Below are 25000 nucleotides of genomic sequence, written 5' to 3' on the forward strand. Positions count from 1 at the left end.
CTGAAGCACAGGCGTGTGTTTAGTCGAGTTCTGAAGCACAGGCGTGTGTTTAGTCGAGTTCTGAAGCACAGGCGTGTGTTTAGTCGAGTTCTGAAGCACAGGCGTGTGTTTAGTTGAGTTCTGAAGCACAGGCGTGTGTTTAGTTGAGTTCTGAAGCACAGGCGTGTGTTTAGTCGAGTTCTGAAGCACAGGGGTGTGTTTAGTCGAGTTCTGAAGCACAGGCGTGTGTTTAGTTGAGTTCTGAAGCACAGGCATGTGTTTAGTCGAGTTCTGAAGCACAGGCGTGTGTTTAGTCGAGTTCTGAAGCACAGGCGTGTGTTTAGTTGAGTTCTGAAGCACAGGCGTGTGTTTAGTTGAGTTCTTAAACACAGGCGTGTGTTTAATCGAGTTCTGAAGCACAGGCGTGTGTTTAGTCGAGTTCTGAAGCACAGGCGTGTGTTTAGTCGAGTTCTGAAGCACAGGCGTGTGTTTAGTCGAGTTCTGAAGCACAGGCGTGTGTTTAGTCGAGTTCTGAAGCACAGGCGTAGGCGTGTGTTTAGTCGAGTTCTGAAGCACAGGCGTGTGTTTAGTCGAGTTCTGAAGCACAGGCGTGTGTTTAGTCGAGTTCTGAAGCACAGGCGTGTTTTTAGTCGAGTTCTGAAGCACAGGCGTGTGTTTAGTCGAGTTCTGAAGCACAGGCTTGTGTTTAGTCGAGTTCTGAAGCACAGGCGTGTGTTTAGTCGAGTTCTGAAGCACAGGCGTGTGTTTAGTCGAGTTCTGAAGCACAGGCGTGTGTTTAGTCGAGTTCTGAAGCACAGGCGTGTGTTTAGTCGAGTTCTGAAGAAAAGGCGTCTGTTTAGTTGAGTTCTGAAGAACAGGTGTGTGTTTAGTCGAGTTCTGAAGCACAAGCGTGTGTTTAGTCGAGTTCTGAAGCACAAGCGTGTGTTTAGTCGAGTTCTGAAGCACAGGCGTGTGTTTAGTCGAGTTCTGAAGCACAGGCGTGTGTTTAGTCGAGTTCTGAAGCACAGTCGAGTTCTGAAGCACAGGCGTGTGTTTAGTCGAGTTCTGAAGCACAGGGGTGTGTTTAGTCGAGTTCTGAAGCACAGGCGTGTGTTTAGTCGAGTTCTGAAGCACAGGCGTGTGTTTAGTCGAGTTCTGAAGCACAGGCGTGTGTTTAGTCGAGTTCTGAAGCACAGGCGTGTGTTTAGTCGAGTTCTGAAGCACAGGCGTGTGTTTAGTCGAGTTCTGAAGCACAGGCGTGTGTTTAGTCGAGTTCTGAAGCACAGGCTTGTGTTTAGTCGAGTTCTCAAGCACAGGCGTGTGTTTAGTCGAGTTCTGAAGCACAGGCTTGTGTTTAGTCGAGTTCTGAAGCACAGGCGTGTGTTTAGTCGAGTTCTGAAGAACAGGCGTGTGTTTAGTTGAGTTCTGAAGAACAGGCGTGTGTTTAGTCGAGTTCTGAAGCACAGACGTGTGTTTAGTCGAGTTCTGAAGCACAGGTGTGTGTTCTGAAGCACAGGCGTGTGTTTAGTCGAGTTCTGAAGCACAGGCGTGTGTTTAGTCGAGTTCTGAAGCACAGGCGTGTGTTTAGTCGAGTTCTGAAGCACAGGCGTGTGTTTAGTCGAGTTCTGAAGCACAGTCGAGTTCTGAAGCACAGGCGTGTGTTTAGTCGAGTTCTGAAGCACAGGGGTGTGTTTAGTCGAGTTCTGAAGCACAGGCGTGTGTTTAGTTGAGTTCTGAAGCACAGGCGTGTGTTTAGTCGAGTTCTGAAGCACAGGCGTGTGTTTAGTCGAGTTCTGAAGCACAGTCGAGTTCTGAAGCACAGGCGTGTGTTTAGTCGAGTTCTGAAGCACAGGGGTGTGTTTAGTCGAGTTCTGAAGCACAGGCGTGTGTTTAGTTGAGTTCTGAAGCACAGGTGTGTGTTTAGTCGAGTTCTGAAGCACAGGCGTGTGTTTAGTCGAGTTCTGAAGCACAGGCGTGTGTTTAGTTGAGTTCTGAAGCACAGGCGTGTGTTTAGTTGAGTTCTTAAACACAGGCGTGTGTTTAATCGAGTTCTGAAGCACAGGCGTGTGTTTAGTCGAGTTCTGAAGCACAGGCGTGTGTTTAGTTGAGTTCTGAAGCACAGGCGTGTGTTTAGTCGAGTTCTGAAGCACAGGCTTGTGTTTAGTCGAGTTCTGAAGCACAGGCGTGTGTTTAGTCGAGTTCTGAAGCACAGGCGTGTGTTTAGTCGAGTTCTGAAGCACAGGCTTGTGTTTAGTCGAGTTCTGAAGCACAGGCGTGTGTTTAGTCGAGTTCTGAAGCACAGGCGTGTGTTTAGTCGAGTTCTGAAGCACAGGCTTGTGTTTAGTCGAGTTCTGAAGCACAGGCGTGTGTTTAGTCGAGTTCTGAAGCACAGACTTGTGTTTAGTCGAGTTCTGAAGCACAGGCGTGTGTTTAGTCGAGTTCTGAAGCACAGGCTTGTGTTTAGTCGAGTTCTGAAGCACAGGCGTGTGTTTAGTGGAGTTCTGAAGCACAGGCGTGTGTTTAGTCGAGTTCTGAAGCACAGGTGGGTGTTTAGTTGAGTTCTGAAGCACAGGCGTGTGTTTAGTCGAGTTCTGAAGCACAGGCGTGTGTTTAGTCGAGTTCTGAAGCACAGGCATGTGTTTAGTTGAGTTCTGAAGCACAGGCGTGTGTTTAGTCGAGTTCTGAAGCACAGGCGTGTGTTTAGTCGAGTTCTGAAGCACAGGTGTGTGTTTAGTCGAGTTCTGAAGCACAGGCGTGTGTTTAGTCGAGTTCTGAAGCACAGGCGTGTGTTTAGTCGAGTTCTGAAGCACAGGCTTGTGTTTAGTCGAGTTCTGAAGCACAGGCGTGTGTTTAGTCGAGTTCTGAAGCACAGGCCTGTGTTTAGTCGAGTTCTGAAGCACAGGCGTGTGTTTAGTCGAGTTCTGAAGCACAGGCGTGTGTTTAGTCGAGTTCTGAAGCACAGGCTTGTGTTTAGTCGAGTTCTGAAGCACAGGTGTGTGTTCTGAAGCACAGGCGTGTGTTTAGTCGAGTTCTGAAGCACAGGCCTGTGTTTATTTGAGTTCTGAAGCACAGGCGTGTGTTTAGTCGAGTTCTGAAGCACAGGCGTGTGTTTAGTTGAGTTCTGAAGCACAGGCTTGTGTTTAGTCGAGTTCTGAAGCACAGGCGTGTGTTTAGTCGAGTTCTGAAGCACAGGCGTGTGTTTAGTTGAGTTCTGAAGCACAGGCGTGTGTTTAGTCGAGTTCTGAAGCACAGGCATGTGTTTAGTCGAGTTCTGAAGCACAGGCGTGTGTTTAGTTGAGTTCTTAAGCACAGGCGTGTGTTAAGTCGAGTTCTGAAGCACAGGCGTGTGTTTAGTCGAGTTCTGAAGCACAGGCGTGTGTTTAGTTGAGTTCTTAAGCACAGGCGTGTGTTTAGTCGAGTTCTGAAGCACAGGCGTGTGTTTAGTCGTGTTCTGAAGCACAGGCGTGTGTTTAGTTGAGTTCTGAAGCACAGGCATGTGTTTAGTCGAGTTCTGAAGCACAGGCGTGTGTTTAGTCGAGTTCTGAAGCACAGTCGTGTGTTTAGTCGAGTTCTGAAGCACAGGCGTGTGTTTAGTTGAGTTCTGAAGCACAGGTGGGTGTTTGGTTGAGTTCTGAAGCACAGGCGTGTGTTTAGTTGAGTTCTTAACCACAGGCGTGTGTTTAGTCGAGTTCTGAAGCACAGGTGGGTGTTTGGTTGAGTTCTGAAGCACAGGCGTGTGTTTAGTCGAGTTCTGAAGCACAGGCGTGTGTTTAGTCGAGTTCTGAAGAACAGGCGTGTGTTTAGTTGAGTTCTGAAGAACAGGTGTGTGTTTAGTCGAGTTCTGAAGCACAGGCGTGTGTTTAGTCGAGTTCTGAAGCACAGGTGTGTGTTCTGAAGCACAGGCGTGTGTTTAGTCGAGTTCTGAAGCACAGGCGTGTGTTTAGTCGAGTTCTGAAGCACAGGCATGTGTTTAGTCGAGTTCTGAAGCACAGGCGTGTGTTTAGTCGAGTTCTGAAGCACAGGCATGTGTTTAGTCGAGTTCTGAAGCACAGTCGAGTTCTGAAGCACAGGCGTGTGTTTAGTCGAGTTCTGAAGCACAGGCCTGTGTTTAGTTGAGTTCTGAAGCACAGGCGTGTGTTTAGTCCAGTTCTGAAGCACAGGCGTGTGTTTAGTCGAGTTCTGAAGCACAGTCATGTGTTTAGTCGAGTTCTGAAGCACAGGCGTGTGTTTAGTTGAGTTCTGAAGCACAGGCGGGTGTTTGGTTGAGTTCTGAAGCACAGGCGTGTGTTTAGTTGAGTTCTTAACCACAGGCGTGTGTTTAGTCGAGTTCTGAAGCACAGGCGTGTGTTTAGTCGAGTTCTGAAGCACAGGCGTGTGTTTAGTCGAGTTCTGAAGCACAGGCGTGTGTTTAGTCGAGTTCTGAAGCACAGGCGTGTGTTTAGTCGAGTTCTGAAGCACAGGCGTGTGTTTAGTCGAGTTCTGAAGCACAGGCGTGTGTTTAGTTGAGTTCTGAAGCACAGGCTTTTGTTTAGTCGAGTTCTGAAGCACAGGCGTGTGTTTAGTCGAGTTCTGAAGCACAGGCGTGTGTTTAGTCGAGTTCTGAAGCACAGGCGTGTGTTTAGTCGAGTTCTGAAGCACAGGCGTGTGTTTAGTCGAGTTCTGAAGCACAGGCGTGTGTTTAGTCGAGTTCTGAAGCACAGGCGTGTGTTTAGTTGAGTTCTGAAGCACAGGCGTGTGTTTAGTCGAGTTCTGAAGCACAGTCGAGTTCTGAAGCACAGGCGTGTGTTTAGTCGAGTTCTGAAGCACAGGCGTGTTTTTATTCGAGTTCTGAAGCACAGGCGTGTGTTTAGTCGAGTTCTGAAGCACAGGCGTGTGTTTAGTCGAGTATCTGAAGCACAGGCGTGCGTTTAGTCGAGTTTTGAAGCACAGGCGTGTGTTTAGTCGAGTTCTGAAGCACAGGCGTGTGTTTATTCGAGTTCTGAAGCACAGGCGTGTGTTTAGTCGAGTTCTGAAGCACAGGCGTGTGTTTAGTCGAGTTCTGAAGCACAGGCGTGCGTTTACTCGAGTTCTGAAGCACAGGCGTGTGTTTAGTGGAGTTATGAAGCACAGGCGTGTGTTTATTCGAGTTCTGAAGCACAGACGTGTGTTTAGTCGAGTTCTGAAGCACAGGCGTGTGTTTAGTCGAGTTCTGAAGCACAGGCGTGTGTTTAGTCGAGTTCTGAAGCACAGGCGTGTGTTTAGTTGAGTTCTGAAGCACAGGCTTGTGTTTAGTCGAGTTCTGAAGCACAGGCGTGTGTTTAGTCGAGTTCTGAAGCACAGGCGTGTGTTTAGTCGAGTTCTGAAGCACAGGCGTGTGTTTAGTCGAGTTCTGAAGCACAGGCGTGTGTTTAGTCGAGTTCTGAAGCACAGGCCTGTGTTTAGTCGAGTTCTGAAGCACAGGCGTGTGTTTAGTTGAGTTCTGAAGCACAGGCGTGTGTTTAGTCGAGTTCTGAAGCACAGTCGAGTTCTGAAGCACAGGCGTGTGTTTAGTCGAGTTCTGAAGCACAGGCGTGTGTTTATTCGAGTTCTGAAGCACAGGCGTGTGTTTAGTCGAGTTCTGAAGCACAGGCGTGTGTTTAGTCGAGTATCTGAAGCACAGGCGTGCGTTTAGTCGAGTTCTGAAGCACAGGCGTGTGTTTAGTCGAGTTCTGAAGCACAGGCGTGTGTTTATTCGAGTTCTGAAGCACAGGCGTGTGTTTAGTCGAGTTCTGAAGCACAGGCGTGTGTTTAGTCGAGTTCTGAAGCACAGGCGTGCGTTTACTCGAGTTCTGAAGCACAGGCGTGTGTTTAGTGGAGTTATGAAGCACAGGCGTGTGTTTATTCGAGTTCTGAAGCACAGACGTGTGTTTAGTCGAGTTCTGAAGCACAGGCGTGTGTTTAGTCGAGTTCTGAAGCACAGGCGTGTGTTTAGTCGAGTTCTGAAGCACAGGCGTGTGTTTAGTCGAGTTCTGAAGCACAGGCGTGTGTTTGAATCACACAGCAGGTAAACTGACAGATATACTTCACCAGGGGATTTATCACAGGGCATTAAGAAAATTATTTTGTTTTACACATTATCTGAAATTGTAATAATTAAATCATTAAATATGCGCTAATTGACATTGACGATTGACGATTGAAATGAGCAACACTGATGATCTCTTGGGTGGGTGGGATATATTAGGCAGCAAGTGAACATGTTGTCCTCAGAGTTGATGTGTTAGAAGCAGGAAAAATGGGCAAGCGTAAGGATTTGAGCGAGTTTGACAACGGCCAGATTGTGACGGCTAGACGACTGGGTCAGAGCATCTCCAGAACTGCAGCTCTTGTGAGGTGTTCCCGGTCTGCAGTGGTCAGTCTCTATCAAAAGTGCTCCAAGTAAGGAACAGTGGAGAACCGGCCACAGGGTCATGAAGGAACAGTGGAGAACCGGCCACAGGGTCATGAAGGACCAGTGGAAAACCGGCCACAGGGTCATGAAGGACCAGTGGAGAACCGGCCACAGGGTCATGGAGGACCAGTGGAGAACCGGCCACAGGGTCATGGAGGACCAGTGGAGAACCGGCCACAGGGTCATGAAGGACCAGTGGAAAACCGGCCACAGGGTCATGAAGGACCAGTGGAGAACCGGCCACAGGGTCATGAAGGACCAGTGGAGAACCGGCCACAGGGTCATGAAGGACCAGTGGAGAACCGGCCACAGGGTCATGGAGGACCAGTGGAGAACCGGCCACAGGGTCATGAAGGAACAGTGGAGAACCGGCCACAGGGTCATGAAGGACCAGTGGAGAACCGGCCACAGGGTCATGGAGGACCAGTGGAGAACCGGCCACAGGGTCATGGAGGACCAGTGGAGAACCGGCCACAGGGTCATGGAGGACCAGTGGAGAACCGGCCACAAGGTCATGAAGGACCAGTGGAGAACCGGCCACAGGGTCATGAAGGAACAGTGGAGAACCGGCCACAGGGTCATGAAGGACCAGTGGAGAACCGGCCACAGGGTCATGAAGGAACAGTGGAGAACCGGCCACAGGGTCATGAAGGACCAGTGGAGAACCGGCCACAGGGTCATGGAGGACCAGTGGAGAACCGGCCACAGGGTCATGGGCGGCCAAGGCTCATTGATGCCCGTGGGGAGCGAAGGCTGGCCCGTGTGGTCTGATCAAACAAACGAGCTACTGGAGCTCAAACTATTCAAGAAGTTAATGCTGGTTGAAAAGTGATCTGATTGAAAGGTGTCAGAATACACAGAGCATCTCAGTTTGTTGCGTATGGGGCGGCACAGCCGCTGACCAGTCAGGGTGCCCATGCTGACCCCTGTCCACCGCCCAAAGCACCAACAGTGGCCCGTGAGCATCAGAACTTGACCACGGAGCAATGGAAGAAGATGGCCTGGTCTGATGATCACGTGTTCTTTCACATCACGTGGATGGCCGGGTGCGTGTGCGTGGCTTACCTGGGGAATACATGGCACCAGGTGCACTATCTGTCTGTCTCTCTGTCTGTCTCTCCGTCTGTCTGTCTGTCTCCCCGTCTGTCCATCTGTCTCTCATCTGTCTGTCTCTCATCTGTCTGTGCAGGTGGTGCTGAAGAATGCTCACATGGCCGTCGGCTCGCTGACCATCAATGAGGAGAGGTCAGAGGTCATCGATTTCTCAGTGCCCTTCATTGAGACGGGCATCAGCGTCATGGTCTCGCGGAGCAACGGCACCGTCTCTCCGTCCGCGTTCCTCGGTGAGACGCTTGACTCTGTCCGTCTGTCTGTCTCTCTGTCTGTCTCTCTGTCTGTCTCTCCATCTGTCTGTCTGCCTGTCTGTCTCTGCTGGCCTGTGACCCATCTGTCTGTCTGTCTGTCTGCCTCTCCATCTGTCTGCCTGTCTGTCTCTCCATCTGTCTGCCTCTCCATCTGTCTGCCTGTCTGCCTCTCCATCTGTCTGCCTGTCTGTCTCTGCTGGCCTGTGACCCATCTGTCTGTCTGTCTGTCTGCCTCTCCATCTGTCTGCCTGTCTGTCTCTCCATCTGTCTGCCTGTCTGTCTCTGCTGGCCTGTGACCCATCTGTCTCTGTTCCCCGTCCGCAGAGCCCTTCAGCGCTGATGTCTGGATCATGATGTTCGTGATGCTGCTGCTGGTTTCTGCCATCGCCGTGTTCGTGTTCGAATACTTCAGTCCCGTGGGCTACAATCGCTGCCTCGCTGACGGCCGAGGTAAAGCACACGACCCGTCTGCAGATAGGAGCGCACCGCTGCTGACAAATAGCTCTTTCCTGGGAGACATTCATTATTAATTGTAATTTCCAGAACTTCAGTGACGTGCAGTTCTTCTCATGATGACGATGATGATGATGATGAATTCGCCTGGATGGTATTTTACTTGCTTTGCTCATGGTTCTTGAGTTTATGTCCATTACAGCTGAAGGAAAAGTCTATATTTCTGATAGAAATTGCAATTTAAACTCTAGGGAGCCTTAAAGCTCCTTATGTTACCTTCCCAAATCCCCGTTATCAGATACCCAAATCCATGGAGTTCATGTGGAGCAGCATTTAGTGTGATCCGAGCCACTGTTGGCATGTTGACATTGGTCTAATTGTGACCAAACTGAGCCAAACTATCATAGAGTGTTTTCTCCGTCCCTCTGAAGCGTGATGGTGTTTGTTCAGCTTGTTCAGTGATGGAGTGGTTTGTGTTGTTTCTCTGCTCTCAGAGGCCGGAGGGCCGTCGTTCACCGTCGGGAAGGCCATCTGGCTGCTCTGGGGTTTGGTCTTTAATAACTCCGTGCCCGTGCAGAACCCCAAAGGAACCACCAGCAAGATCATGGTTTCCGTCTGGGCCTTCTTTGCTGTGATTTTCCTGGCCAGCTATACAGCCAACCTGGCTGCTTTTATGATTCAGGAAGAGTATGTGGACCAGGTGTCGGGCCTCAGCGACAAGAAGGTGCTTTAACCCTCATGTTCACTTTGATCCAGAGAGGATTTTCTTTTTCCTGAATGTTATTGTTATCTCACAGGAGTAAATTTTTTGTCAACTTTCAATCAGCACAGGTTTTGTGTTTCTTTGTGGAATTGATTGATCATAGGCCTCATTGATCTGAGCTGATGCTCCTTGGTTTTGATGAACATCAGCTCGGATCAATGAGGCCTGCGATTAATCAGTTAAAAACGAAACACAAAACCTGTGCAGATTGAAAGAAAACAAGCTGACACAAAGATCGAACCCAATATGTAGAGATAATATTGCATAACGAGAACTTTATAAGCAAATTTAAAAGGGCGGGTCATTACTGACCTGGAATGCCAATGTTAGCTTTCCGCCCAGTCTGTCTATTTGCTCACTCTCGTGCTGTTGGTATTGTCTTCAGTTTCAGAGACCCAACGACTTCTCCCCGCCGTTTCGTTTCGGGACGGTGCCCAACGGCAGCACCGAGAGAAACATCCGCAATAACTACAAAGAGATGCACTCCTACATGATCAAATTCCACCAGCGCAATGTGGACGAGGCTCTGTTCAGTCTGAAAACAGGGTGAGGAGCGGGAAAACCAGCTCCTACTGCTGATTAATGAATTATATTATCCACTGTGGGTTCTGAATGCCTGGGGTTTTCTCTTACAGGAAGCTGGATGCGTTCATTTACGATGCTGCAGTGCTGAATTATATGGCGGGTCGAGATGAGGGCTGTAAGCTGGTCACTATTGGCTCTGGGAAAGTCTTCGCTTCCACCGGCTACGGCATCGCCATCCAGAAAGAATCAGGTTGGAAGAGACAAGTGGACCTTGCCATCCTGCAGCTCTTTGGAGACGGTACAGACACGCTCACACTAGTCTTGAGTTCTGCTTGTTCTGTACATGGAGATGACCAGATTGACATTAGTTTTGAACAACTGCTCATGTTGAGTCATCAGATAAACAAAGATCTGCCAACTAGTTTAGTAGTAAAACCCTGTTATAGACACGAATGCTGCTTTTGTTTACTGAGTCATGTATGTACATCAGAAAGTCTCATTATTATATTGACAGTAGAACGTTCTGCAAATATTATTTTGTGAAAGAGGCCCCACTTTATATTAGGTGGCCTTAACTACTATTTACTTACATTAAAAAATAAGTACAATGTACTTACTGTGTTCATATTGTATTGCAAAACACCTTTGCTGATATTGAGGTGGGATACGGTTAGAGTTAGGGACAGGTGTGGTGGTATGGGTAAGTTTAAGGGTAGGGTTAGGTGAAATTAATTACAGATGTAATTACAAGCAGGTATTTAAAAAAATGTAAGTACAATGTAAAAACATCTATGTACACAATAATTGCAATGTATCAAATGATTAATTAAAATGTTAGTACATAGTAATTAAGGCCACCTAATATAAAGTGGGTCCTTGCACATTTTGTTTTGATATTCATGTGCTCTTGAATTTTTGTTTCTGTGGATCCGTGGGAGTCATTTCTATGTTCCCTGGTCCTATAACAGATTTATATGGCAAAGCAGCGTAATGTTACCCATGGAAATGCTCTGATCAGTCCTTTGCAATCCTGAATTTTTCTGTGTGTCTCAGGTGAGATGGAGGAGTTGGAGGCTCTCTGGCTCACCGGCATCTGCCATCACGAGAAGAATGAAGTGATGAGCAGTCAGCTGGACGTGGACAACATGGCGGGCGTGTTCTACATGCTGGGAGCCGCCATGGCTCTCTCGCTCATCACCTTCATCGCCGAACACGTCTTCTACTGGCACCTGCGCTTCTGCTTCATGGGCGTGTGCTCTGGGAAACCAGGGTTCACCTACACCATCAGCAGGGTAAATACACGGAGACATCAAGACATGATTGTGCTAGAAATAACGTTGTGTTTACGGCCTCTCTCTCTTCCATCTCTCAGGAGATTTATAGCTGCATTCATGGAGTTGAGATCGAAGAGAAGAGTTCAGCGCTGAATTCACCCTCCGCTACCATGAACAACACCCACTCAAACATTCTGCGTCTGCTGCGCACCGCTAAGAACATGGCGTCTCTCTCCGGGGTCAACGGTTCTCCGCACAGCGCGCTCGACTTCATCCGCCGGGAGTCCTCCGTGTACGACATCAGCGAGCACCGCCGCAGCCTGGCCGGACACTCGGACTGCAAGACCCCGTACCTGCCCGAAGACAACATGTTCAGCGATTACATCAACGAGGTGGAGCGCACCTTCGGCAACTTGCACCTGAAGGACAGTAACCTGTACCAGGACCACTACATGCACCACCACGGAGGCTCGACCCTAGGGCTGACGGGCCCGCCGACCAACCGGCCCCACAGCCTGGGCTCCAGCAGTTCTCTGGAGGGTGGTATGTTTGACTGCGACAGCCTGGGCGGAGGAGGCGGAGGCGTGGTCCCCATCTTCAACACGCAGCCACGCTCTGCGCTGACCCACAGGAACATGAGCAAATTTGACTTGCTGCAGAGCCAGAATCCTCCGTCTGGGCCAGGCTTGAAGCAGGGGCTGGCCGAGCTGTACGGAAAGTTCTCGTTTAAAGGCGGAGCGTCCAGTTCGGGATATATTGCTGGGCATGACCGGTACTGCAGCGGAGCCGATGACGGAAACATCCGCTCCGACGTGTCTGACATCTCCACTCATACGGTGACCTACGGCAATCTGGAGGGCAACGCTAAGAAGCGAAAGCAGTACAGAGACAGCCTGAAGAAGCGTCCCGCCTCGGCAAAGTCCCGCCGTGAACTCGACGAGCTCGAGCTGGGACACCGCCGCCGCCAGCACCACAGCCACCACCATCATCACCACGGGCACCGCTCCGCCTCTCCTCCGTCTGAGCGCAAACGAGGCGGCCGTGTGAACTCTTCCTCATACCTGTTACAGGACAAGGAAAGCCTGAGGGATTTCTACCTGGACCAGTTCCGGCCCAAAGAAGGCGTCCCGCAGTGGGAGCACGTGGATCTTACGGATGGTCCCAGTGGAGGAGGTGGAGGCAACTGCACCAGCCTGGTGTCAGTGGACGACTTCTTGAAGAGCAAACCCAAGAAGCCGGACGGCAAGAGCGAGTGGGAATGTCGTAGCTGTCGTGCCAGCAGCGCTGGCAGCAAGCAGACGGCCATGCACGCGGGCGGGACGGGCTACTGTGTGGCATCGGGCGGTGGAGGTGGAGGTGTTGGGAGCAGCCGCCCCAGTTCAGCCACTTGCATGCGGTGCGAAGCCTGCAAGAAGTCGGGCAACCTGTACGACATCAGCGAGGACAGTAACCACCTGTTGGAGCAGATGACGCCAGCGCAGCGGCGCAGGGCTTTCAGTGGGAAGCCGCTACGCCGACAGCATTCCTACGACACCTTCGTGGACTTGCAGAGGGAAGAGCTGGGCGGGATGGGCGTGCCCCCGGGGTTCGGCGGGGCCGGAGCACTACCGCTCCCGCCGCGCAGCGTCAGCCTCAAGGAGAGGGAGCGCTGCATGGACCCCTCCGGTCCCTTCGCACACATATTTGAGTGTCCCGAGCAGGACGCGGACCGAGATCCGCTGTTCTACGGCGGCCTGGAGAGGGGGGGGAAAAGCACGGGAACGCCGTTCGGATTGTTCCCCCACCGGCGTTCGGTTGGAGAGAGGGACCTGAGAGACAGAGGACTCATGGAGGGGCCAGCTCACTCCTTATCCAAATCCCTCTATCCCGACCGGACCGACCACAACCCCTTCATCCCTACGTTTGGAGACGACCAGTGTCTGTTGCACGGTGCCAAGTCCTACTACGTCACCAAGCAGCAGCAGGGCGATATGCGCGGCCCCATGGGCACCACCTCCTTCCTGCCGGCGTCAGCCGCCTCAGGGGTCATGTCCAACTTGGCTCCCCGTTTCCCGGCGGAGCTGTGTATGGGGAACCACCACACCAGCAAGCTCAGCCTCGGGCCGCCTCGACCGTTCAACGGCAGCAACGGACACGTGTACGAGAAGCTCTCCAGCATAGAGTCTGATGTGTGAGAAAGGGAGAGGAGGTTTTAACAGAACACGCAGAACGTGAGAGAATTGAAAATGTCATTTCCTGTGAAGTTCACGTCCACACCAATCTCCCCGAGCTGGTGAGAACAAGAGCACGTCCATCTGCCGAGTGAAGAACAGGAGAGCAGATGGCCCGTTTCACCTCCGTCCCGCTCCATCCTCCAGTCCTGTACTCTTGTCTTTTGTGAAGATACAATCATAAAAGCATGATTGATTTTTGTTTGAAACAGGGTAATAACTGTACCTCAGAGACGCTGCTGACTGGTAATCTGTTGTTGAAATTGGGTTTCGATTGTCTGCTCTAGAGGCCTTTGGTGAGCGCTAGGGATATCTGAATGTGATGATCAATCCAGTCTCCACATCACGCTAATGTATCCATGGCAACAGCCTCTCCCATGCTGTTTACTGCCGTGAAACACGCGTGTGCATTAGTGAAAGTGCACTCTGCCATCATTTATACTCGAGTCTCTACTGCCGTGATATTTCACATCCAGCGAGAAACCTTCACACGCTCATGACTCTTTGAAAGGTGAACGGCTGAAGTGACAGTATTAACACCTCTCTCTTTGTTTTGGTTGTAAATACATTTCTCTTTATATAAGCCTACAAGGTCGACCTTTAATATAGCTTTTTCAACTATAACAAATAACCAAAATAAAGACAAAAACAGAACAAAATACACAAAAACATAAATATGCAAAATTTAGCAAAAGCATAAGATTTCATAATAAGTGATATTTTAGGCGATAGTTTGCTTTTTAAATTCCTGTTTATTACTTAACTCTGATAGTTTACTGCCTCCTAACAGCTTCATTCTACGGATTTACCGTTATTGGTTAACAGAGCTGATGATGGTCTGGTCGTCTTCCAGACGCTCTCGCACAAATACACACCTTTACTTTGCTATGTGAATGAGGACTTTTCTATGGAAGCTTGTTTTCGCCACGGAATAAAAAGGGTTTTTCTCACATTTGCTCTCAAAATTCTGAGAAAAAAGTAAAAACTGCAAGATGTAAAGTCACAGTTCTGAGAAATACAAACTCGCAATTCAGACATTTTTATCGCAAATGTGTTTATATCCCATAATTCTCACTTTATAACTTGCAATTAAGAATTTTTCACAATTATGAGCAAAAAAGGCAGAACTGCGACATATAAACACGCAATTAGACTTTTTTTCTCACAATTGCAAGTTTAATGTTGACTTTACAACAAATGTGAGATTTAAAGTTGCAGTTATTTTATTCTGTGGCGGAAACAAGCTTCCATAAGTATCAGAGACTTCAACTGTTTACATATAAAACTAATTATAAACGCCGAAAAGTGTTTTTGTCTGATTTAGTTCACAATCGTCTTCAAAGTGTAGCGAAGTAAACGCACACACACACACACACACACACACACACACACACACACACACACACACACACACACACACACACACACACAGATCTCTCGCATTCATCGAAGCAGGGCTAATTGAACCCTTTCTAACGACTGACTGACTTTGTAAAGATATTTAGTATGTTGATAGAGTGTGTCATGTTTTTTAATTGTATGGCTTTAGGTCTATACCGCAGAATAACCTCTCATCTCCAGTTACAGGAACTCTAACCATGTCTTTAACCTTTCTTTTAAGAGCATTATTATTATTATTATTATTATTATTATTATTATTATTATTATTATTATTAATAATATTATTATTATTATATTGAAGCGTTTAGGGTGTTTTCTTCTGGTATGCTGAAGCCGGCGGTGTAAATGTTCCCGACTAATCTATGTTTGAGTTTTCCTAAAAACATGCATAGTTTAGATTCAGACACACTCACACACACTCTCTCTTGCTCACACACACACACACACACACACACGCTTCCCTACATGCTTATAGCTTGAGCTCTATATGCTTGAAAATCACATTTTTCTTGTGTTCATAGAGAAATACGCCTATAGCTGTAGTTATAATTTTTCTAGTGTATTCGCAATATATAAGCAACTTCTAGCGTTCTGTTGACTACTATATTCTCATTATTCTAAGGTAAGTATAGCTGGTCTGAAGTATTATTCTACAGGTAAGAAAGCCCTGTTGTTTATTCACATCACGACTCCATCTGTTGTTTCTCATGAGGGCTGATAAAGGCACGCGTGTGCGTGAGACACTGACTTCTATGTTAAATACTCTTGTTGCTATGGCACTGCCATGGTGTTACAATGCTGTTCCCATGGTAACTGCAGTGCAAGAGGATGCGGGCTGAATGAGTGAATTGTTTCACTATGGAATAAGAGCTACATCCACTTTGATATGTTACCAAAATTTTTACGTCATTTACATCTCTGAAACGATTCTCAAGTGAATACATGTACAGATTGTATATATAATAATGCGAGAATTCCTCCTTTTGTATGACAATATGAACACAAACCTCTATGAGACTTTAATAGTGAGAGTGTTTTGATGATGATGATGATGATGGATCTGAATTCTTTCACATGCTGAATAAAGCCAATTAAAAAAACACAAGCATCTTCTGTCTGTTGAGGGAAAACGATAATTTATAGTAAGGCGATATTCCATAAAAAGGATTTTTAGGACACATGAAGTGCACTGAAGTCCCGCTCCTGTCATCCATCCCTTCCTCTTATTAATTTCTCACTCACGTAGGAGAACGAGGCATATGAAATATTGATAGACACACAGAGAGAGACAGGCGGAGGAGAGAGGGACGAGGAAGGGCTTCAGACAATAGACAGGAGAAGGAGTTCTGGCAATCCAAGATGGGGAGGGGAGTGGAAAAAAACATTTCCAAGAATTACACCGATCAGGCATAACATTGTGAACATCTCTTCATCACGGTACCTGTTAGTGAGCAGCAAGTGAACATTTCGTCCTCAGATTTGATGTGTTAGAAGCAGGAAAAATGGGCAATTGTAAGGATTTGAGCGAGTTTGACAAGGGCCAGATTGTGACGGCTAGACGACTGGGTCAGAGCATCTCCAGAACTGCAGCTCTTGTGGGGTGTTCCCAGTCTGCAGTGGTCAGTCTCTATCAAAAGTGCTCCAAGGAAGGACCAGTGGAGAACCGGCCACAGGGTCATGGAGGACCAGTGGAGAACCGGCCACAGGGTCATGGAGGACCAGTGGAGAACCGGCCACAGGGTCATGAAGGACCAGTGGAGAACCGGCCACAGGGTCATGAAGGACCAGTGGAGAACCGGCCACAGGGTCATGAAGGACCAGTGGAGAACCGGCCACAGGGTCATGGAGGACCAGTGGAGAACCGGCCACAGGGTCATGGAGGACCAGTGGAGAACCGGCCACAGGGTCATGGAGAACCAGTGGAGAACCGGCCACAGGGTCATGAAGGACCAGTGGAGAACCGGCCACAGGGTCATGGAGGACCAGTGGAGAACCGGCCACAGGGTCATGGGCGGCCAAGGCTCATTGATGCACGTGGGGAGCGAAGGCTGGCCCGTGTGGTCTGATCAAACAGATGAGCTACTGGAGCTCACACTATTCAAGAAGTTAATGCTGGTTCTGATAGAAAGGTGTCAGAATACACAGAGCATCTCAGTTTGTTGCGTATGGGGCGGCACAGCCGCTGGCCAGTCAGGGTGCCCATGGGGGACCACCACAATATTAGGAAGGTGTTCATTATGTTATGCCTGATTGGTGTATATAGCTCAACTGTGAGGGGAGTCCAATGCTCAACCAAGACTGTGATCCCCAACTTAGACTAGGCTAGAACCAGGGACGATTGACCCTAATAAAGAAACCCTAGTTCAGAGTGAACTACGCCCACTAGAGGAAACTGGACTGGACTCTGAGCTGGACAGAGCATGGAGGACCCAAGAGAAGGTATCCCAGTAACGGGGAGGGTAACTCCAGGATAGCTCCTGCAGTCTGGGGGTCATCTCGAGCTATCTTGTAGGAGCAGAGGACCGGCTTACAGACCCTGAAAGGGAGCCCCAAGCTCAATCACATTATTGATCTCCGGCGCACACGAGGAAACTGCCTAGGTAGGGGGCGACCCCAAGTGGGAGAGGCGGTTTCTACTTAGGGATCCGCCTGACTTATAACCCATTGTAGGGGAGGCAGCTATGACTTTGTGAGTATGCTAAAGTTTGCATTCTAGGGAAACTGCCTGTTGAAGAACCCTTAATTGGACGGCAGTTTGATCTAGATACATGAAGATAAATTTAGACAAATGGGGTCGTCCTGCTTAGTGAACCCCAATTCTGGGGGCGGTAGCCACGACTTCATCACCACAAGGGAGCTGCCTGCTTATACAACTAAAGGAGGAGGCAGCTGCAACCCTGAAACTTCATCATATCTCAAAACTGAGCCGCCTACAAAAGCTTAAAGGAGGCGTCTGCCCCTAGATCAACATAAGGGAGATCACGTGGAACCCAAAATGGGGAGGGTGCATCCCATCTACCAGCCTCAATGGGTATTGGTAACACCCAAGGGAGCTTCCTACTTACTGAAACCAACACTGGGGGATAGGATACTCCATTAAACACTTGTGAAGGAACTTTCTAATTAATGGAACCCAAGGGGTCTATAGCAATGACTCGTGAAGGCGAGTTGGGACCAAACAAGACACAAGGGAGATGCCTACTTAAGGAATCCACCATTAGGGGGAGGCAGCTTCAACCTTAATGCATTTGAAATGGCTCATTAAGGAGCCGCCTGCTTAAGGACCCCATCTCTAGGGTAGGCAGCTACAACTTCAGGACCTAAGGTCTGCTTAAGGGACCGCTATGAGGGGAAGGCAGCTCTGACCGTGCAATGCTTGTGAAGGGACCACCTGCTTAGGGACCCAAGCTCTGGGAAAGTAGCCGCAACTCTACGCTGCCTTCCCTGTTATTAGCATGAGGCAGCCTAAAACTTAACACAATGCAATCAAAAAACATCTACAACAGATCAGCCTGGCACGCTTATAAACACAGTCATAGTGTGCCGCGCGCCACCGGCCTGATACACCACTATCGTGCAGATCTAACACTCCCTCCACATCTAATTCCTCAGAATCAGGCCTCACGTCTTAGACAGTTAATGCCTAAAGGGTTGGTTCGCCCCAAACCATGGGCGTCGGAACCATTGTATGTGGGTGGGACAAGACCCACCCACTTTTTACGATCAATGATATTGGACCCACTCACTTTTATCGTCTCTAACATTTAGCACATGTCTGTTTACCTACCCCTAATCGATACACACTTATTATTAAACACATAATAGACGCTTTATTTCCACTTTTCTAATATTTTCTTAATTTGTATTGAAAATAAATGCCTTTCCGATTTGATATGTGATGGGAAAACGGAGAAGATAGATTTCGGCGAGTGCGGGACTCGAACCGCGGGTCGGTTTGTGTCAAAACTAGATGACGTGCGTCTTACCCCTACACTACTGTCGCTTTCAATGGTATGGGGATTTACGTAAATTTGTCTTTCCCACCTATACGTTTACCAAGTAAAGTGGTATATTTGTACTTAATGTAGTTGGCATCTACTCCAGTAAAAAATTTCTGAGGACCCACCCACATTTTTTTTGCTTCCGACGCCCATGCCCCAAACAATATACTCCCCCTCAAGCCATCCCAGGTGTGTATGACTTCTTTCAGCCAAACACAATCAGAGAGTTATATTAAAAATATCCTATCCTATTTTGAAGCCCAAAAAAGCATCCATACAGCTCTAGGGGTTAATAAAGACCTTCTGAAGCGGAGCCGTGCGTTTTTGAAGAAACATGTCCATATTTGTACACAGCGACCGCATCACACTACACAAACTGAAAACGCTTGCTCGTGTTTCTTCATGATATTCACACGTACGGAAATAAAGATAGTTGATGGAGGTGCCCTTATATACTCGCGGCCGCTGCGCTAGTGACGTCGGCCAATGGCATTGTCACGGTTAGACTATAGGGGCTGTCAATCGATTCAATCTTTTAATCGTGATTAATCGCACGTGTGTTGTGTGATTAATCGCGATTAATCGTGAAAAGATGTGTTCGGTTCTGGATTCAGCCCCATATAAAGCCCAATGAAACACACTCGTTCTTCAACTACTCCCGACTGACCACAGCTACAACCCCAAACCTACAGAGACAAGACACTCCAAAATAAACACTAATGGCAAATGATCTAGTACTTAAGCCATTTAGAGAAAGACAAATCCTCTCCGAATACAGTGAGCATGATGTAGAAACAGAGCAGAGGATCTGAGCAAACACACTCATCCGTCCTCAATATCCTGATGAAGAGAAACAGATCTGAAACACTGATTCATTGAGATGCCAATCGGAGAAGCACAGCCGCCATAGTTTTAATTATTTATATGTAATGTGCTAAAGCTTTGGCTGCATTGTGCTCCACTGTCATGCTAATAAAGCTGATCTGAAAGTGAAATGGCGCTGAGGGAAGTTGTGCTCGCAGGCCGGAGACTCGCCGCTGAATGTCTGTTCTTGTTGACTGTGGCGTTTAATGAACCTGCGGCACCTTCCCCCTCTCACACCCCCACAGTCCCACAATCCTTTGTGAAGCTGCGGCTCGCTCTTATTAACCGTCACCTAGCAACAGAGCAGCGCGCGCGCGGGGGGTAAGAAGATAATCACCAGCTGAAGCTCCGCCCACTCCACTGACTCACTCCAGCAAAGTTTCCTGAGCCATTATTCCAGCGGCGCTTCACTCACCGACTGCACTGCAGAGGCTCTCGAGCACACACACACTCATTCTCACACACTCACTCACACACACTGAGTCACAATCACAGCAGCTCTTCATAGAGCAGAAACACTATTTGACTTATTATTTTTCAGGAATTATTTCAGTGTAATTGATGTACAGTCAAACCAAACATGATTCAGACACAGATATGATGTTTCTCTAGTGTGTGCTGGTCTCTGCAGTTCACTTCTGATGTGAGGAGAGCAAAATAAAGTGTGGCATATTATACACAAAAATTCAATTTGGGAGCAAAATGATGCAGACACTTTGACCTGACAACTTGACTTGACCTGACCTGAAGCAGTGCTTGCTCATTGGCTGGTGTTATCTAATTGTGCTCTTAAATTGAGCAGCTGATTGGTTGCATCTCTTTCTATCAACGTTATCTGACATTATCAAGATGAATTGGGGGGGGGGGGGGGGTATTTATCAAATATGAAATGTTCCAGATGCACTCTGGAATTGGCACTAACGGTAAGCTCCGCCTTCGTTGATTCTCAGTTTGGGGAGGGAGGGGGGGGGGGGGGGTTGATTATTCTATCCCCCTCAGTGTCTATGGTGGTTAAAAATGATTTGGATAAAACGTTGATAAACGGGGCATTTCTCCCTCAAACCGCCAGCGGGTCAAATGTCCCCGTGTGTCATTCCTTCGCGCTGAGTTTGAGCGCCGTGTAGGCTTTACTGTAAACGCTCATTAATTATTCACTTTTGTTTTTGCCATCATCTCTATCATGTATTGTTTGCTACTTATTCAAGTCTGCCCGTTTCCTGAAAAACAACATGTCCGCTCTATGATGCAATGAGTAAGACCATGTTTATGATTACCCCACGATTATTCACATTATAAATGATATAAAGAGTAATTAATCATGTTAAACTGAGCGCTTGATTTACATCACGTGTAGTGCGGCGAATTATTACCGCTCTTTATTGTCTATTTAGGGAATTTAATAACGGGTTATTTTAATATGTGACATTTTATTATAATTTTAGTTTTAGTCGACTAAAATCGAATGAGTTTAGTTAAACTGTAATGCATTAATAACCGACTGTGACTCAATACACGTCTGAACTCACATTCTGACATCATCGTGTTTTTGACCGTTCAAGCGCAAAAATACACCAAAGAGCTCCATTCACTTTATATGTTTGTGTTTTAAATCGTTTTATAATGTATTTCTGTTTGAGTTAGTGCGGTTAAGATGAAGCTTCAGATAAGATTATAGCCCAAAGTGTTACTTAAGGGTTTCTTTAAGTGAAACGTCATAAACACTTAGAATTCCCCTTAAATGCTGTTTTTTCACTTAAGTAATCCCTTAAAAAGCGTTAAGTGTTGCATAAAACCCCTTAACGGTTATTTCGGTTTTCAGTATAACTTAAGGTTTGGAAATCGTAACCTTAAGAGTAACGCAGACAAAAATAAGACGACATGGCTGAATTTATGAACCAGCTGAAGATCATTATGTGCCAAGAAGAGTTTTAGGGATAGGGAAAACCCTTTGGACCATCTTAGTGATGAAAGATTGTTGCAAGAATACCGATTTGACCATCACACACTGACACTGAACACTTGCAGTCATACGAAGCTATAGATTGTGAACTTAAACAATTCTCGTTTACCAGCGGCAAAAGTCCGGAGGACTAGCCGAGGTGAGGCTGTTCCAGGCGGGTCACATGAGCGCGAGGCGATCGCCGGGATCTCACAATATAGGCGCTATCTTTACAAATAAACCACAAATTTGAGCTTTACACAACTACATTCTCGACTGAACAACTCTTAAAACTACATTTCGTGACACAATAAGAGTAGTATTTTTCAATTTCGCGGCCGCACACAGCCACAATGAAAAGCGCAAAAGGACGCGCGTCAATTTCTCTTCAAACGCGTGTCCATCTCGCTTTAGACGCGCAAATGCATTCAAAGTTCAAGCGTAAAACTGGACGCGAATTTGCACTCTATTCACGTTCGGTGTGAACGCAGCATTAGTGTTAGTTTTGCGTATCTATGGCAACAAAACTTTTATAACTGGATTACACTTAAATGTTTCCCTTACCTAAGAGAACCGTTTAAGAGATTATATGCAACACCCTTAAGTTATTCTCTTAGGTAAGGGGAAATCGCCCCTTAAGTTCATACTTGAGGGAAAAACTTAAGGTGCTTTATGCAACCGGGCACAGAATCTCACTGAGCTCATGTTAAAATGCCCAACTCTACAGCAGAAGAACACGTTTACAGTCTGGGACAAACTGTGCTTTTGGTCTGTACGGCTAATGTTGCCCTTCATGACGACTGTGAGGGGGGGGGGATGTTTTTATAACTCATTCGTTTACATTATAAAGCCTTAAAGTTCTGCATAATTAAGGGGGCGTGGCCATTGAGTGACAGGTGGATTGCCGTTTGTCTGCTGCCTGATAGTCATCACCTCAGCTCCGCCCACGTCCCGCCTCTTGGCCCATTGTCAGTTATCCAGGAGTGACTCGATGACAAGATGGCGACGGCCAGCTCGACCCGCCTTTACACTTCAGATCCTACAGGTGACTTCACGGACACTACACATATTATTTGACACTCTAACAATACAAACAACTGAAACGCAGCTAATTCACATTTGTTTTTCTGTTTTTGCGAACGGCGAGAAGATTCTCTTCAAGTTTGGATGGAAACCCAGCGAGTTTATGCGTCTCCATCACCACACCAGTAGTGTTTCCCTTATAGATGTGCACAAAACTTTTGCTGTATTTTCTAAATGTCGATAAAAAACTATTGAGAAATGACGAAGGTCAGCTGGTCTCTCTGTGAGTAAACCTCACTCCTCTGATCTCGAGAGATGCTCTAGTGACTGACACCAGTGGTTGCAGCCTTTAGAGCGTCTGACTCTCATGCTGGCGGACCCGGGTTCGAGCCCCGCTTGGAGTGGGCGGTTCAAACAGGTGGGGTTACATTAGTGTGTGTGTGTTTCTCACTCATATCTGCTTCAAGGTCTTCATGATAATGTGGCATTTCTGTGTTTAGAATCCAGTATTCCTGTAATTTTATTGTTTTTAATGAGTTTAATAAAGTCTCGTCTTCTGTCCAAACGTCGTCTGTAAAGATCTTTCCCGTACACCAGGTGACCTGTAAATGCGGAAAACAAACTGTTTCCATTGCAGTTTTGCGAACATTTCCTTTTTCGAATTGCGTTTCCGTTGGGCGTATTTTCAATTTGCGCAATTTGAAGGGTAATGTAAACGCGGCTGGTGAAATGTAAAAAGTGAAGACACTGTAAAACCAAACAGCATCAAAAGTGACCCGGCGACCGGTCATTGTGTGGTTCTTGGTTCATGCGGCGAAACAAGGGCCTTGGAACGAGGGTAATTCACTGATCTATCTCTCTACCTTTACCCTGAGATTAATACACGCGTGTGATTTCCAACAGCCTTACATAACACACACGTTTTAGTTCCCAGTGTATTTTGAGCCGAGTGTCCACTCGACGAGTAAAGTAATTCATCTCCAGATGTAAATGAGTGAATGAGGATGCTGAAGTGAGCGGTTGCCACGGCAACACACGCTCGCATCTCCGGCTCTGTGTGTGTGTGTGTGATGTATTTGTGTTTCAGAGGGCAAATCGCTCAAGACACCAGATATGAACCTCCGAAACGCGCCGAGATGCCAATACTGGTCCCCTCCAGGCGCGGTTGCCAGGCGACCAGAGCGCGCACACGTGAGTAATAACTGTAGGACACTGCCCTCTGCAGGACGAGCGGAGAACTGCAGGACAGCGGCTGACCCTGTGTTTCTCACACAATCATCCCGATCTTCTGCCACAGGTCGAGCTGAAGCAGATCTTCATACACCAGCACTGGTGTTCTGCAGAGCTCTTATCAGTCATCTTCCACCTCTTGCTGGTGTTATTAGGGAATCTGGGCATTTGGGCTAATTCTACTTTCCCTCCATCCATCCACTCTCTCTCTCTAGTCTCTTAGTGAAAATCTTCTTGTTTTTAAACCTCGTAAGACTCATTTTAGGCAAGCTATTGTGTTTGTGTCCAGGCTGTAATGAGGATAATTTGTTATTTAATGTTGACTGTCTTCATCCAAGTGTCGATCTACAGTAACTCCGCCCACTGATATGTCATTGGGCCAGTTAATGATATTTACTCTTAGTGGCGCAGGGGTAACGCGTTCGACCTGAATATAATTCATAAGTTCTGACGCAAATGGACCCGAGTTCGTTTCCGCCTTTTGCCGAACGTGCTTTTCCCATCACATATCAGATCGGGAAGGCGTTTATTTAATATTTTTAACAGATATAATAATTTACACTCTGTTATTATTGCACACCATTTAATCTGGGGTGCAAATAATATCCGCCACTATTTATAAGAATAAATATTATCTAATATTACACTTATTGCAAAGAAAACACTGCTATTTTTACATGGTGTGGATAGAATATATCACTCTTTTCACTCTCACACTGTTTTATAAGGTGTCATGTATAAATAAAAAGTATAATAGTAAGAAAGTTGGAAAGAGAACTGTGGATGAATGCGGTGTCGCGGCGCCCTCGCGTGGCGAGCGGAGGAACTGCAGCAGCGCGGGAATCCTCCTCACTTCCGGCTCACGGCAGCAGAATCAGCTCTGATCATAATAATAACACACACTGGGGTTCTGCTCTTATGATCTGTGTGGTTCTGTGGACGCTTCTGTCTCTAACACAGGTCTCTAGACGGAGAGATGGCGTTTAGTTTCGCCGAACGGGCTCATTTGTCTTCATGAATGCCTATAAAAGAGCCACGCTAGGCCGCTGTGATTCAGTTGCTATGGCAACCGTGATGGAAATAGCCGCGCGTCTCCACAGGAGCGGCAGCGCGCGTTATTGTTGAGTGGATGGCAGGAGCGCGCCTTATAAACGGTTACTTTGATCGAATGATTGACGTGAGCGCGCTGTTCGTTCAGCCAATCAGAGCAAGCACAGAGATGTGACATTAAAACACATATTGCAGTGTTTATGCTCAATGATTTATCATAATCTAGAATGAGAATAACCGACCTCTCTGGGGGCGGGGCCACCTGTCACTCACATGAGATCCGCCAATAGCAAACCACAACCAGCCAATCAATCCCCCACAGATAAAGCCAAGCCCCGCCCCCACATTAGTTCTTGTTCGAGAGGCGTTCACGCGAATATACGCGAACGAGCGCGACTTCTGTTTATTAATCGGCTCATATTGGTCAAGAATGACTAGTGTAAGCGAGTAAAATCTGTTTTTGACAGAGATATGAGAATAACCGCCGCTTATAATCAAACACACGCTCAGATTTC

General features: G+C 47.4%; 1 protein-coding gene across 1 annotated transcript in view; it reads left to right on the forward strand.

The window, feature by feature from the left end:
- The window catches only part of grin2ba (glutamate receptor, ionotropic, N-methyl D-aspartate 2B-a), a gene marked incomplete at both ends in the record, with an annotated part of 43788 nt that extends 30847 nt beyond the window's left edge, over positions 1 to 12941 (forward strand). The window contains 7 exons of the mRNA XM_079825414.1: positions 7578 to 7731; positions 8077 to 8202; positions 8700 to 8929; positions 9354 to 9514; positions 9604 to 9791; positions 10547 to 10785; positions 10866 to 12941. Of these exons, the coding sequence (XP_079681540.1) occupies positions 7578 to 7731; positions 8077 to 8202; positions 8700 to 8929; positions 9354 to 9514; positions 9604 to 9791; positions 10547 to 10785; positions 10866 to 12941 (3174 nt within the window). The remainder of the gene's footprint in view (positions 1 to 7577; positions 7732 to 8076; positions 8203 to 8699; positions 8930 to 9353; positions 9515 to 9603; positions 9792 to 10546; positions 10786 to 10865) is intronic.
- Between the last annotated feature and the right edge of the window lie 12059 nt (positions 12942 to 25000).

The sequence above is a fragment of the Gobio gobio genome (genome assembly GCF_949357685.1).
Source record: "Gobio gobio genome assembly, chromosome: 1".
Lineage (NCBI taxonomy): Eukaryota > Metazoa > Chordata > Actinopteri > Cypriniformes > Gobionidae > Gobio > Gobio gobio.